The 14739-nt window shown below is 42.8% G+C and overlaps 1 protein-coding gene across 1 annotated transcript; it reads left to right on the top strand.

Moving 5' to 3' along the window:
* The first annotated feature begins 6084 nt into the window (after positions 1-6084).
* ier2b (immediate early response 2b) lies at positions 6085-7666 on the top strand. The gene has a single exon (XM_084369931.1). The coding sequence runs from the start codon at positions 6273-6275 to the stop codon at positions 6822-6824; it is 552 nt and encodes a 183-aa protein (XP_084226057.1). The 5' UTR covers positions 6085-6272; the 3' UTR covers positions 6825-7666.
* Positions 7667-14739: the final 7073 nt, after the last annotated feature.

Below are 14739 nucleotides of genomic sequence, written 5' to 3'. Positions count from 1 at the left end.
TTTATGCAATGGACGACTTCCTGGTCAATGCCCGGGGCGGGGACCGTGGTGCATGTGCAGAACGCTGAGGCCAGTTTGGGTCCGACTCAGACGTATACAGGAGTACATCGACTTCCAACCGCATTATCCGGGCGTGTTAGTCCGACTTTGAGAAATTCGATCTAGTATGATTTCAGTCGGACTAACACAATAGTCCGACTTTTTCAAACATCATGTAAACGCTCTGAATATTAGCTGAGTATGTTTCTAAAAAAACATAGATAAATGAAAAACTGAATGTTTCTTTATGTTGCAACTTTAGGTTAATTTTTCTGTTCCTCTCTTGTCACAACACTGTCATTCAGCTCTGGTTAGGTTTAGGCACAACAGCCACGTGGTTAGGGTTTGGAAAACATCATGGTTTGGCTTAAAATACCAGTTTTGGTCACTGTGATCGGGGATGGAGAGCGTCCGACTTCTTGTGAGAATAGCTGGTTGTGGTTACCACAAAAACGCATGGAAATATCCTGAGGTGTCCTTAAAACCAGGCGGGCTTTTTGCTGGCTTGTTGGCTCGTTGGCTTGTTATAACAGCACCACCACCTCTCATAGAAAAGCCAGATCTCATACAAATGTTAACTTTGTACATATCTGTGGCTTGCAGAAACATTAGCTGCTAACATTATCTCTTGGTGACCAGGCTGTTTTCTTGATACCGCCCCAAAATCTAAAATCTGCCTTGAAACACTTTACAACCTGTCCAGCAGACAGCAGCATCTATCCCCTACCCTTCAGTACAGATAAGGAAAAAAACTCCAGTGTGTAAAAACCCTGAAATACTCAGTGAAAGAAAACATTTAGGTGTTTTCTCTTTACAACTCAAAATGTATTATGTACAACTCGGAAAGTTAATTTCCACCTGCTGCATCTCTTGATTCATCTTTACTGCTCTTCTTCTACTGTCCAGCTCAGCTGTGGAAACTTTGCGTCATTTTAAAACACAATGATGCAGCAGGAAAATGTCCACTGGAACAAAAACAAAGTCTGAAAGGAACCAGGTTGGTCTGCTATAACAAAAGAAAACTGGCTGCGAGTCAACAATCAAAAGGAAACAGCCAGAGAAGCGCTGAGTCTATAAATAGGCAGCATGACCCATTCCCTGACGATGCCTTCAAGTGCCGCTCGTAAGGATGACCTACTTTCAAGCTATTTGAGTCGCAGATGCAACTTGCTGTTAGTGCATTCAAAAGAGTAACTTGCTCTGCTGCTGTCTTCTTTCACAGCTTAAGTTTCATGGTGCTGCTGTTCAGAAGGAGGGGGAGGGGAAGCACACGTCATGATATTAAATTATAGTGAATGAAGCCAGGATGCAACTGAAAACCACAACAAACACCAGCCTGTGCGTCAAACACCTGCAGCACGATGAGACAGGCGCAACCACTTTAACCGCCACTTGACACTCAACCTGATGTCTCTGAAACCTTTTGAACACGTCTCAGAATCCATTAAAAACATTAAAGCGTGCTAAATAGTTCAGAATTTAAAATTGAGAGCCGGTGATGAGGCCGTTACAAAAGATTGATATATACTTTTTTCACAGCCAGATAGTTTGGCCTTGGATTCTAGGAATCCTTTGGTTTCCAGTTAACTTGTGAATATGTATTAGAGGACGTAAATTTGAATTAAATTCAACTTTCTCCAAGTTAAATCGTCAAAATCGTCAATGCAGAGCAGACTTCTGAATTCAGTCTGACCTTAAACCTACATTAAGTGATATTTTTAGTTTTAAACAACATAGACATACAGTATTATCTCTTTAAAAAGTTAATATGGCTTATTTTAACACTGGGAACACACAGAGCAACATCATATCACCATTCATTTGGAGTTGTCTGCAGTTTATTTCCTCAATTAATCAGTTTTTTGGTCTATAAAATGTCGGGCTATAGTGAGAAATGGCCAACATAATGTCTGAATTAAGGATATGTGATAAAAGTCTTTTTAAAAGGAAGTTTAAAGTTGCGATATGTAAGAATTTTAGGGGTTTGCATGCTAACCAGCTAGCTCCTGTCTCATGATGCCACTCTGAGCTCCCAGTCTGGACAGTTAGCTGCACGGCTAACTGAGCAAACAAGCTAACAGCAGCTACAGTCAGCGGTTACTCTGGTGATGTGCTGCCTCATATTCATTTGCAGTTCAGCCAATTCTTACATATTGCACCTTTAACACACTGCCAACCCACATACACAGAGTGCTTAAAGTGCTTCACAGAGTTGATCTCCTTTACCTTCATGTATTGTTAATGGTGGCAACAGTCTCCAAGCTTTCTACCTCTAAAAGGTCATATTTTGGCAACTAGGTCATTTCCCAGTCCTACCAACCAACCAGTGTTTATACAGAAGCAAATACTGCAACTCTTTGAACCGGCAGGCCCCACCCTTTGGTCTGCACACACACACACACACACACACATACAGTCACACACACTCTCCAACGCCCATTTTGGCCTCAGGCAGAGGCAGTGTGTAAGTATAATCACACATAACACTGTCACCATAGAGACCGGTCGGGTACAGACCTGAAGTGAAGTCATGTTTGGTTTGTGTTTTCTTTGCTTAGGAAGCGCTCGGCTTATAGAACGACTCATCCGACAGGCATTTAAAGTGCAAACGGCTCGTGATTTAGTCTGTTTAAAAACCTGCAACACATACCAGTAACAACACATCAGCTCAATTTATCATTTAATTGCCAAACATGATGAGTGAGAGCGGACAGTGAAAGTGGACATGAGGAGCATAAATCCTCCTTTGTATCCTTTCAGGTGGACAAATTTAAATTTTTTTCTTGAAAACTGTGTACCTTGCACCTTGGATTTGTCCATTTATCAAGGATATTTTGTGAGACTACATTATGTGGATGCATTTAAGGGTCAAACTTGAAAAAACGAACTGAAATATGATCTGCTGACCCGACCAACAATCAGAAAGCACCAGTGTTTCTTACTTTCTTACATCTTGGACCTTTAAGGCACACAAAAGACATGATCTTATGTAAGTCTGCGTAGATAAACACCTTTCTTTTTGCAAAAAACCTAAATTTCCACATTACAATACTTACAATGATGACTTAATTTAAAGTATATTTTAAATGCAGTGAGATAGTGAGTGTTTTGCTCAGCAGTCATCTCCATTATATACAGTACAACATCTTGGTGTAATTTTCTGTGAGGACATTTGGTATCCATTACAGTGTACAGTGTTTCTCATGCCACGTTCACGTCATGCGGGGAAGGCAAAGAAGCGATGGGGAAGGTTTCCATGGTTACAGCTTGCATGTTTTTTTTTACAGCATCGGACCACCGAGGGCGGTGACTGCCAGTGTTACTGATAACAAGTGTAATTTGCACTCAGAGTTACAGTTGTATTGTATGACGGGCAGTCAGTGGTCACGGGTGCATAAAGAAACCTGTTTTGTCAGCAGTAAGTCAGAAACGTCTGGATTTGAATTAAACGACACCTGGATGTTGTCATGACAAAAACAAATACAGATGTGGTTACTACAAAACTTCCATATGTTGCGTTGGTGATCTGCACAATCTCCCTTCAACACTCACACACTTCGCTCTCTGTCTCTTCACTGTACATTATTTTTGATGCTAAGGAGGGAAATTTAGCTTTAATACCAGAGATGTAGTAAAAAAAAACATGCACTTGTTGTTTTATTATATTTTAGTGTCTCAATGAGATGAAAATGAGCCCAAACTCTGGATTATTTATTGTCTTTCTCTGAACAACAATGAGAAGTGTCCATGAAAAAAAAAAAGAGTAAAATAAAGCAAAAAAAAGGAAATAAATCAAAGTTTGGTTTTCGTTGGAGCAGCGTGCACGAATTAAAGAATGTGCAAAAGCAGTAGTGCTACATTTATACAATAATAGTAACATTTTATGACAACCATCATAAATAAACGGTACGTTTATAGTAAATTAAACTTTAGTTAATAGTTATTTCACTCAAAGTGCTGTGTCGTAGGCAACTGGACTTTCACCTCTCATCCAAGAGGCTTCTTCACTTCTAACTAACTGGAGGGGAGTTTGCAGGCTGCGACACTCTGTGTGGGAGTGTCCTCACAGAGTCGTTAAGGACACGTGTGAGCTCTGAGTTTCAGAGTCGACTCTGAAACTCAGAGCTCACACGTGTCCTCAGTCAGACCTGAAGAAGCCTCTTGGATGAGAGGTGAGACTTCTGCAAGAAACTGAAACACGTCTGGTTGTCTCCGAAACAGCACTTAGAAATAAACCCTGACCTGGATGACTGAGAACGTTCATCAACACAGTTATTAAGCAATTGTAAAGGTTAAAAACATTAGTTGCAACACTCTAATGGCCATCCCAACAATGTTTATGAATGAACTACATAGTATTTATGAACCATTTACACAGTATAATAAACATCAGTTGCAACTTTCCAATAAACAATTGCTAATAAATAGTTTGTAAAACATTTCATTGCTTGTTTACAGTGAAATTACTATTAACTAAAGTTGAATTAACTTCCAATGTTGAATTATAGATAATTATTTATGTTAATGACATGATAGATATAAAAAAAGTGTTACCAAATATATATATTATATATTATTACTTATTGTCTTGTAAGATAACCTGATTAAGTTGAGTTTTTTCCTTTTTCCTAAGCACCTGTTGCACCGCATGTGTGCAAAAGCTGTGACTCTGTGACATTAAAGGGATAAAAAAAAAAAAGTAACAATCACTGTCTTTCTGCAGAATTTGCCTCTTTCTTTTTGTTGTCAATCTGAAATGCTTATATTTCCAACAGCACCTGAAAGCAGCGCCGCGGTGCTCTGGGCGGACTGCCTCCTGCAGTTTGACCTCAGCTGCGCTGCTGCTTAGTAACCTAATTTACACCGGTGACAGCTCCTTATATGGTGCAGAGATGACGACATCACCGCTGTGCACGGGCGCACACACACACACACACACACACACACACACACACACACACACACACACAGAGAGAGAGAGGGGGAGAAGGGGGGGAGCTGCGGTTGCGCGTTCGCGTCATGGCTTTTCCACTGTGCGCGTCCCCACGGGGCTTTACTACCGGATGGACCATATATGGAAGCTGAGCGTGCGAGTGTTGTGACGTAGTGAGTTGTGTGTTAGAGCGAGAAGAAGAAGAAGAAGAAGAAGAAGAAGAAACTCCCGACACGTTTTTTTTCTCTCCCACGTAAATTCTTCGAACCGCTGACTGGGTTTGTTACCAGAACATAAACACTCACTGACATAATCTCACTCGTTTCTTCTTCAGATCACTTCCTTGTATTTATTTTACACAGCACTTCCTCAACAGCCCTGTCAGACACTTCCTCCTCATGCTGGGAACTGTGAACTGGGACTTTAATGTACAGAATCTCCCTTTAAACCTGATTTTATTAAATAAAATAGTTTATTCTTGAGAAATATCGCCATATAATATATAATTCATCACAGAAACATTATTTTATAGTAGATTAAACGTTAAACAAATATTTTATCATTATTATCTAAACAAAAAAATGTGCTATAATAATGTTTCGCTGCCTGCTTCTATTAATCTTGATTTAAATGCTATTTATTTGAATAATATAAGAAGATAGATAGATAGATAGATAGATAGATAGATAGATAGATTTGCATATAAATGAAGACATATTCATGTGAAGGTATTTGGCTAAAATGCGTTTTTAAACCAGAAAAAAACACCTTTTCCTTCATGTTTATAAAGAAGCTACCAAAAAGAGGCTTAAATCAAAGAGAGGAGAAAATAATAAAATATAGAATTGAACCTTTAAGTGTTCAGGTTTGGATCTAACGAGCTGCAGCAGCGATGAATGATCTGCAGCAGAAGCTGAAATAGAAATAATAAGAGAAGATCAACTGTGAGAAAAACTCGGTAGACGGAACAGATGGTGTGTGTGTGTGTGTGTGTGTGTGTGTGTGTGCGCTCCCTGCAGCTTACAGCAGGTGTGGGCGGCGCCTGTTTGTCACTAACTGAGGAATGAAGTCCACGTTACGTCAAAGGGGAAATAAAACGCCACCCTGCTACTCGCACACTCTCATTTCTCTGAGTACAACAACTGGTGAGGAGCGGAAGTCCGAGCCGAGACACGTTACAACACTAGAACAACTAAAGTCTAACTCAGGACAGATCGAGCTCGTCGGGCTTGTTCAGCCTTTTGGTGTGACAGTGCCAAAACAACCGTGCGTAATTACGCGTAAAGAAGACAACACAACAATGAGTGCCACAACCGCCATGGAAGTCAACGCCGAAGCCAGACGGATCCTGGCCGTGTCGATAAGCAAGCTGTACGCCTCCAGGACCCAGAGAGGCGGGCTGAGGCTCCACCGGAGCCTTCTCCTCTCCATGGTCATGAGGTCTGCCCGGGACATCTATCACTCCTCCCGGGAGATCGAGGGGCCAAGCGGCGCGCAGCCAGCATCGGAGGAGCCGATGGACACCACCCCCAACCCCGAGGAACAACCCGGGCTGCCCGAGCCTGAGCCCCAGTCGGCTCTGAACTCTACCGAGCCACCCCAAGAGGAGCCGGACAGCTCGGAGGAAGACAGTGACACTGAAATCACAGAGGACAAAGAGAACTTGAGCCCGGCGAGGCAGTCCAGGAAACGCCGGGGCAAGGCGTCGGCGGCGCCTGACTTCCTTCCCAGCAAGAGGGCGAGGCTGGAGCCCGGGGAGGAGAGGTATGCGGCCCCGCTGGGCAGCTGCCGCGCCGGGGCCGGGGACACCCTGTCCGCTTTGTCTCTAAATCGGGTTATACCTGCCTTCTGAACAGACGGGGGAAGGAAAAATAGCCTCCAATGAGACTTTGGAGCGGAGTGATTCTCAACTCCTCGTTAGCCTATAAGGGCGGTTTGATCCCTTGGCGCACCAAGGAGCTGACCTACATCGGCGATCCTGGGGACAAAGGGATTACCGGGGCCACGGTGCGAGCTCTCCGGGTCGACCTGAGTGTGCTTGCCGGGGCTGGCAGAGCCTCCCCCTCCCCTCCACAACCAAGAGATCAACGGAGCAGAGAGGGGAGAAGAAACTGAAGCAGGCCGGAAAGTTTGAGGAAGAAACCGAAGGGGGAACTGGCCCTGTCGCTTTTCTTGTTTCCCGGTGATTCACCTTCAGTAAGAATGAGTCCAAACAAGTGACTGCTGCTGACTCAAAGTGTGTGTTATGTGTGAATCAGCAGTGAGTGATGTGAGTCAGTCAGAGGAGAAGTGAAGTGGTGAACGGCTGACCACAAAGCAACACACACACAAGAAGGACTTCTGGGGAATTTCCTGCCTTTGTGCCGGAATATGAGACTCTGAAAGAGGAAGGACAGCCGAGACTGTCACACACACATTCACACACTGCTGCTGTTGACTTTGGTAAAAATCAATACTACTGCTTTGGGACTGTGTCATATACAGTGTTCACATGGTGCTTTGAGAGAAAAAAAAAAACAACCCCAGGCTCTCCATGTGGTGTGGGAAGCCTGATAATCTAAACTCTTTGTGTGTTTATGTCACTGAAATGTTGTTTTTCATGACATGTGGATAATAATATTACCTCACATTCAAAGCTGCTTTATTTTATTTGTATGATGGATTTAATGGTGTAATAAACACGTTGAAAGGTAACTCGGCTGTCTCGCTCACTTTGTTCTGAAGATTCAGGTCCAAACTTCGGTCTTATGTCCAAATTAAAGAGGTCTATATTGGGCCACGGTTCACAGGGTCAATCCTTTTATAAGGGGGAGGAGGCTGGTACAACCCCGGAGCCAGTCTGGCCTCCTGCCGCCGCTAATCTCATGCTTACACTAAGACGCACGCACATTAAAACAAACAAACTCACACACACACACTCTCGCAGAGCTTCCAGGGTCGTACCATTTCCTGTTGGATTACGACTGAATTCTGAATCACATCCTTCCCAACATGACCTGACACCGATTCAAAAGAGGGATAATAAAAAGAGTTACGCAACATCAGCTGGGGGCCGATGACAATGTGGCTGCTGAACAACACAGGGAGCAGCAGGTAGTGTTTACAGCCTCAGGGGCCTCTTCGTCATCATCATCATCATCAGCAGCAGCAGCAGCAGAGTCATCGTCACGAGAAGCCGCTTCCTGCCAGATAACTACACCCTGAAACCTCGATGACTGGCAGGGACGTCGAGCTGGTTGTACTGGTCGCTCAGGGTTTTCACCATCATCGTCATCATCATCATCACTTCTTCTTTCCAACATACACAACAGGTGTTTAACTAACAGATGTCATCATGAAACTCCCCCGGTTGATTACTGACAATTATATTTCTTGTATTACAAGTCGTCTAAACTTTAGATTTAAATATGGAAATAAGAAAGAAACCTGAACTTTGGATAAACCCGGGCTCAAAAGGGTTTTTACAGACGGACATCTCTTGTTTAACAGCCATAAATAAACACTTCCACCATGTTTTTAGGAGGAAAATCTTATAAATCAGGCTGTGAGTGATATAAGAACAGAACCCTCAGTGAAAAACCTTTAGAATATAGAGAGAAATAAAAGTGGTAAGTTTGGTATATGTAGGTACGATCTTCCCTGTTGACTGCTCGCATTAAAGATGCAGTATGTAAACTCTTTAGTTGATGTAGTGTGTAGTTAAATAGCAGTTATAATGTCTATGTGTTGCATGCTTAGCCCGGCCCTTCCTGCTCCTGAGCTCCTGAGCTCCTGAGCTTAGCGGTGTAAACATCAACACTTCCCTGGTGCTCCAAGTTCCCAGTCCTGACTGCTAGCTGCGTGGCTAACTGAGCTAACGAGTCACTTAAAGTGACGTTTGTTGCTCCAATTTTAAGACAGTTAAGGAAGCAAAATACCCCAAAATCTCCAAAGTGACTAATTCATGGAGAAGAGGAAGAACAAGAAAAGCAGATAATGATAGAAAAGCTGAGGAATGATGATGATCATTGACCCCTGAACAGTACAGAGGAAATGATGATTCTAGTTTTATCACAACTTTGGCCTCATTTTTCACAGTTTCTGTCAGTTATAACAACAAAGTCAAAGACATTAGTGAAGCAGCGTGTGAGAAGCAGCCAGGTTGTAAACAAGCCCAGTCAAGTTTGTTTTTAAAAGAAACTGAATTAACTCTTAACGTGACGCGTTTCCTGTTGACGCGCTCAGGCAGCGAGGCCACGGTGAAGCCGTCAGACACGAGGGCGAAGGTTGTCTCATTTGGTTAGAGAGGCGTTTGAGTTTCACTCGCGGTGCAGCGTGTGGTCACCACTAAAGATAAACAAACTTCCTGAAAGTTAAAGTGTCCACGTCATGGTGTGTTTTCACTGCAGTGTGCAACCGTGAGTACTCAGAAGATGCACATTTAATACATGTAGTCAGGTTTTTGTGTCCTTTTCATGGTGAGGAAGAGAAGAGAGGGCAGGCAGAGTTTATGATGATGACACAGGAAGGAAAAGGGAAGATTAAAAAATGAACAGAGGTCGTGTGAATATAGGAAGGAAAGCTGTTCCATTTCCTGGCCGTTATCGTCTTCATCTGATCGCCATCACCTTCAATTTCCGCACCTTCCTTTCCAGTGAACGTCCACCACAGGCCAACACGGGCGAGAAGCCCCAGGAAAAGCTGCAGGTGATGACAATCGCGTGTCAACAGATGAACGCTGATAAGACCGCAACGCCGCTGACATCACTGGAAAAAGCTGCGTCAGTGGACTTTGAGCTGGGTTGTTTTTTGTTGACTCATCATCGTCCTTATCTTTAAATTGAAGGAAAACACCTTGTTGACGTCACAGCCGCTAAACGTGTGGATTCCCTCTTTGCTGACCTTTAAACTGACAGTTTCTGTGTCTGCTGCTTCTGTCTTTTATTTTGAAGAAGACCTTTAAACTGAAAAATGTCATCAATCCATCTTCCCTGATCATTTTCCAATGTTTCTGTTCATTATTTAATTAATGAAACGTCAAAAAACTGTGAATATAACGCTCATCACAACTTCCCAGATCGAAGATGACGCCTTAAAATGTCTTGTCGCGTCCGACCAACGACCCAAAACCGAGAGTTATTCAGTCAACAATGATTTATGACAAAGACAGCCAGCGAATCCTCTCATTTAAGCAGCAGAAACCAGAGTATTTGTCATTTATTCCTCCATTTTCACTACATTTTTCAGTGCTAGTCATTTAATCTTATTACCATCGAATTTCTCTTCCTCCTACCGACAATCACCACCTTCTTTCCCCCATATCGGTCATCTAAACCCTGCATGCTCCCTTTTCTTCCCCTCATTGTAAGTATTTGGATGAAGTTAATCCAAAGAGTGTTTTTCAGAGGCCCGAAGAGGAAAAAGTATTCATGAAAAACAAAACAACAAATGTGATTAAAGTCGGGTTGCGTAGAAAATCAATATACTTTTCTTCATATCTCCTCAAATTATTATCTGGGGGACATTCTGACCACCAGGCTTATGAAACGCTTCATGTTTTCATCACGACTTTTCCGCTCACGGATGTTGTTTTGGTACGTCGGCGGCTCAGCAGCTGCATTATCACACTGCCAGTGTTAATGCCCCCTCAGTATCCACACAGCATATGAACGTACACATGAGAGTTTTATCACGGTGACCCCGATCTGCTCGATACGTCAGTAGCTTAATGTGAAAAAATCTGGGTCATATAGGAAGTTCACGCTTTTATTTTTTCAAACCGGTGTTAAATCCTTCTGTAAGCAGCCGTAATTATTCATCCACAGAGGATTCCAGCCTGTAACAGTGTTTATCAGTCTGTGCGACGAGGACTTAAGTCACGCAGGGTCCTTTGAAATGTGCTTACTAACAGAGTCGATGCCACTCATGTATGTAAATGAGTGTAGTGAGAAGACGTTTTATTAGGTGTTTCATTTCACTGTGGGTGCTGTGATCAGAGAGGAGGAGGCAGAGTGAGGGAAGAAAGGAGTTTTGGGTGAAAAGCAGAGGAGGAATGTAACTAAGTACTTAGACTGTCTGCTTCGTCTCCACCACATCTGGAGGCAAATACTGGACTTTATACTCCACGATACTTATTTGAAAGTCTCGATCGTTGAGTCTCGTTCTCAGGTTGTCAAACAGACATGGGTGAAAACATGGCAGAGGTGATTATAATCCAGGAATATTCGACTTTGAAACATTCTCTGTGAGTACGTTTGCTGTTTTCCACCATAAAGTGGTTATGAAACAGTCTCAATTTAATAATGATGGCCTCTATATGACCTACATGAGCAAGCAAGGCCATCAGTGAGAGGATGTTTGAGTCATTCTTAATGCCTGTCACTGGGCACACAGCTGTTTGAAGGATGCATATCAGTGAGGTGATGTTTCTACCTGTGGTTATGTGAGGTTAAGCTAAGTAAAGTATTAAAGTGAGTGTGAAATGACAAAAAACAGCCAATCTTGTCGCTGTCAGTCACCAGGATATAATGTCAGCAATTAATGTTTCTGCAGAAACACACAATTGGGAGCTGGAGCAGATGATGGAGTTACAAACAACAACTGCTTGTGGTATTTGGAGTGATACAACTGGATATTTCTAAGGAGAGCTGGGGACGTTTCCAGACGTGTTGTGGTGACCATGACCGGATATTTTTCACGGGAAGTCGGGCCGTCTTCAGCCGTGTTTGTGGCAACAGAGGCCGGCGATTAGAAGGAGACGCTGTGACATTTCTATCCGTGTTTGTGGCGACCAAAAGACGTATTTTAAGCCAAACCGTGATGTAAGGCATCACTGCTTGCCATAACCAAGCATTTTTTCTGTGCCTAAACCTGACCAGAGCTCAGCAAATGTAAGAAATGCACAGCTTGAAGTTGTCTGTAGTTTTGCAGAAACGTACTTAGATAAAACAACGCGATTGTGTCGTTAGGTCTTACAGAGGCATCAGTATTAAACATGCTTGTAACAGAGTATTTGCACTGTAGCGTTGCTACTTTTACTGAAATGAAAGAAGTGAACACTTCCTGGTGTGAGCACTGAGACAAAGCCAGTACAAGTTGCCACAGGAAACTGAACGACAATGAAGGGCGGACCTCAACATAATCATGAAACTACATTTTTAAGTTTTGTTTTCTCAATATGTCGTATTAATCATCCACGTCTGTCATGACTGAGCAGTTGAGAGTTCGAGCAGAGGCGGGGAAGTGAGCTGTGAACGACAGAAATCTGTCATCGTACAGTCACCGACATCCATCATCAGTTTTCTCACAATGAGGTCACTCTGTGGTGCGAATCTTAAGTGCCGTCCGCTTTAAATGACACAACGTTAGTCTTTCAGTGACTTCTGTGCACCTCAGTTGTGTCGCTTTGACGCTGCACATGTTTTGAATGGATCACATCCAAGACGTAACGGCTCAAAAGGAGCTGCAGAGCCGAGCTTCAGTGGGTGTTTGTCTGAAAGCGGCGAGTTCTCCACAGACGGGCACAACAGCAGCCGTACATAATGTTCCACACCGCCACTTAAACAAGAATACAACATGTCCTTGGGCTGGAACATGTGCTCAAATCAAAACGGACTCATTCTGGCTCAAATACCCGACGCACTGAGCAGAATTACCAGCTCACAGACATGGTGTTATTGCTTTTATTGTTATTTATATCAATTTGCAGGCTTGTGCTGGTGCGGTCGTGCGGAAAAAGGGGCATTAATGGAGCCGGAGGTGCAAATCTTCCTTTCAATAAAGCATGATTGTTTTGTTCCTTTTATTTCACAGTGTTCTGCATCTTAACCGAGAAAAAAATCTGCTGCTCTAATGGAGTCCCTTATTAAAAAACAAAAACAAAAACAGCACAAGAGGAAATTGGACACGACCTCAGGAACAACAGATTCTCTGCTCTGTGTCGCTGTCTGTTCCTTGTCTCTTAGTTAATGGACAATTACTGACATAAAACAATTATAACTGCTGTATAATGCTGTTGTTGTCCTTGTGCCATTGTATGTAACAATACATGTAATAAATGTAAGTTAAGTACGTTTCTGCAAAACCAAAGATAAGTTAAAACTGATGTTCCTTTATGTTGCAACGTAGCGTTTATTTAAACGCTTTGCTTTGGTGTACGCACAAAACCCACTTGGTTAGGGTTAGGAAAACATCATGGTTTGGCTAAAAATACCTGTTTGGGTCACCACAAAAACAGCCAGAAATGTCTCCAAGGTGTCCCTAAAAAATATCCAGCGGCGTGTCTCCAGTCGCTCTTTATACTACGTCACCTGGCTGCATCCTTTGCTCCCGTCATAATAGAGCGCCGTATGAACGGGTCCTAAAACCCGGAAATCAGTTGCATTTCTGCACTTCAGGTTCCCTCGTCTCAAAGTCGGGACATTAAACGTCATCAACATGGTGACTCATCTATAGTCCGTCTTCACAGGCACAATCAATTTACAAAAAACGTGTAGTAAGACGCTTAGTGGTGGTGAGGCTTCGGTCATGTAGTCTGTTTATAGCCTAACATTAGCTTTTTACCTCTGCTGGTTTCATTTACCCTTCAAAAATCATTACAGTGGTGTTCGTCTGTGAAGATTATCGAGAAAACCTGTAAGTATCACAAGCTTTTTTTAGCCACAGAGCTTATTTTCTGCAACAATGCAAAATCCAATGGAAAAATCCTGTAGACTTTTTACCGAGGGAACCAGGGCGATGCTAACTTCAGGGTCAGCCTACAAAAATGCATCATACCTCCAGGTCTCTATTACTCAATAATAAACGTAAATGTACCTGTCAGGAGGGAACGGACAAAAACGGAAACGATTTAAGAGGCGATGTATTATTTACACAATACACACTATCAATATTTCAATCGTAAGGAGCTGCCTGTAGGGCCGTCTTCATAGTGAAGACTTCCATAGAAAGACCAAAATAACACATTTCCATCTCCTAATACTTTCCGACATCCATCGTCTGTCTGTGGCTCTCAGCTCCAAGTCCTCTGAATAGTCTGTTTGTTATTTTTTCTATTTTCATCAGTAAATTAATCAGCATTTGGTGCTTTAGTGGCTATTTCCTGCAACTGAACGCTGCATGTGGGTCTGAGTCATGATACAACTACAATGTGTGTGTTCACAGGGACACAACATGACAATGTGCCACAGTGTGACTCACTGGTGTGGTTCAATAGTTTTTGGACGACAATGGACTTCAGTCTTTTGGATAGGAAACAGAATATGTGTCAGTAAAATCCATTTATTTTTATTTTTTTTATGTTTTTAGAAAAATATAGAACATCTTTAGCCTTAACCTTTAAAATGTAACAATAACCTCTAACATTTCCTGCTACACAAATATATCTTCTGTTTTTCTATGAAGATTTACTGGTGCTACAGCAGATAAGCACCTTTTATAGCGATGGATGGACAAAATCCTGCACCGTGACGACTGCACACACTGGGTGAGGTATTCTGATTAAGATGCAGAGTGCAGAGGCCAGACAGTCACAGTGACGTGGAGCTCTAACAGCTCCGAGCTAAAAAAAGAAAAAACACACCAGCGCAGGAAATGTCTTCACACAGGATGCATGCAATGCATCGAGCGGGCGCGCTCCTGCCTGTGATGGAGGCAGATACACCGTGTGACCAATCAGAGCGGAGGGAGTCGTGTAGTGCAGATGCGCGGGGGCTAAAACAGGGCGTTTGATCGTGTTTCTCATACCACCAGTATGATGACGATGGCGGTGTGTGTGTGTGTTTGTGTGT

The sequence above is a fragment of the Pagrus pagrus genome (genome assembly GCF_965226575.1).
Source record: "Pagrus pagrus genome assembly, chromosome: 2".
Taxonomy (NCBI): Eukaryota; Metazoa; Chordata; class Actinopteri; order Spariformes; family Sparidae; genus Pagrus; species Pagrus pagrus.
This window is presented reverse-complemented; position numbering and strand designations above follow the sequence as displayed.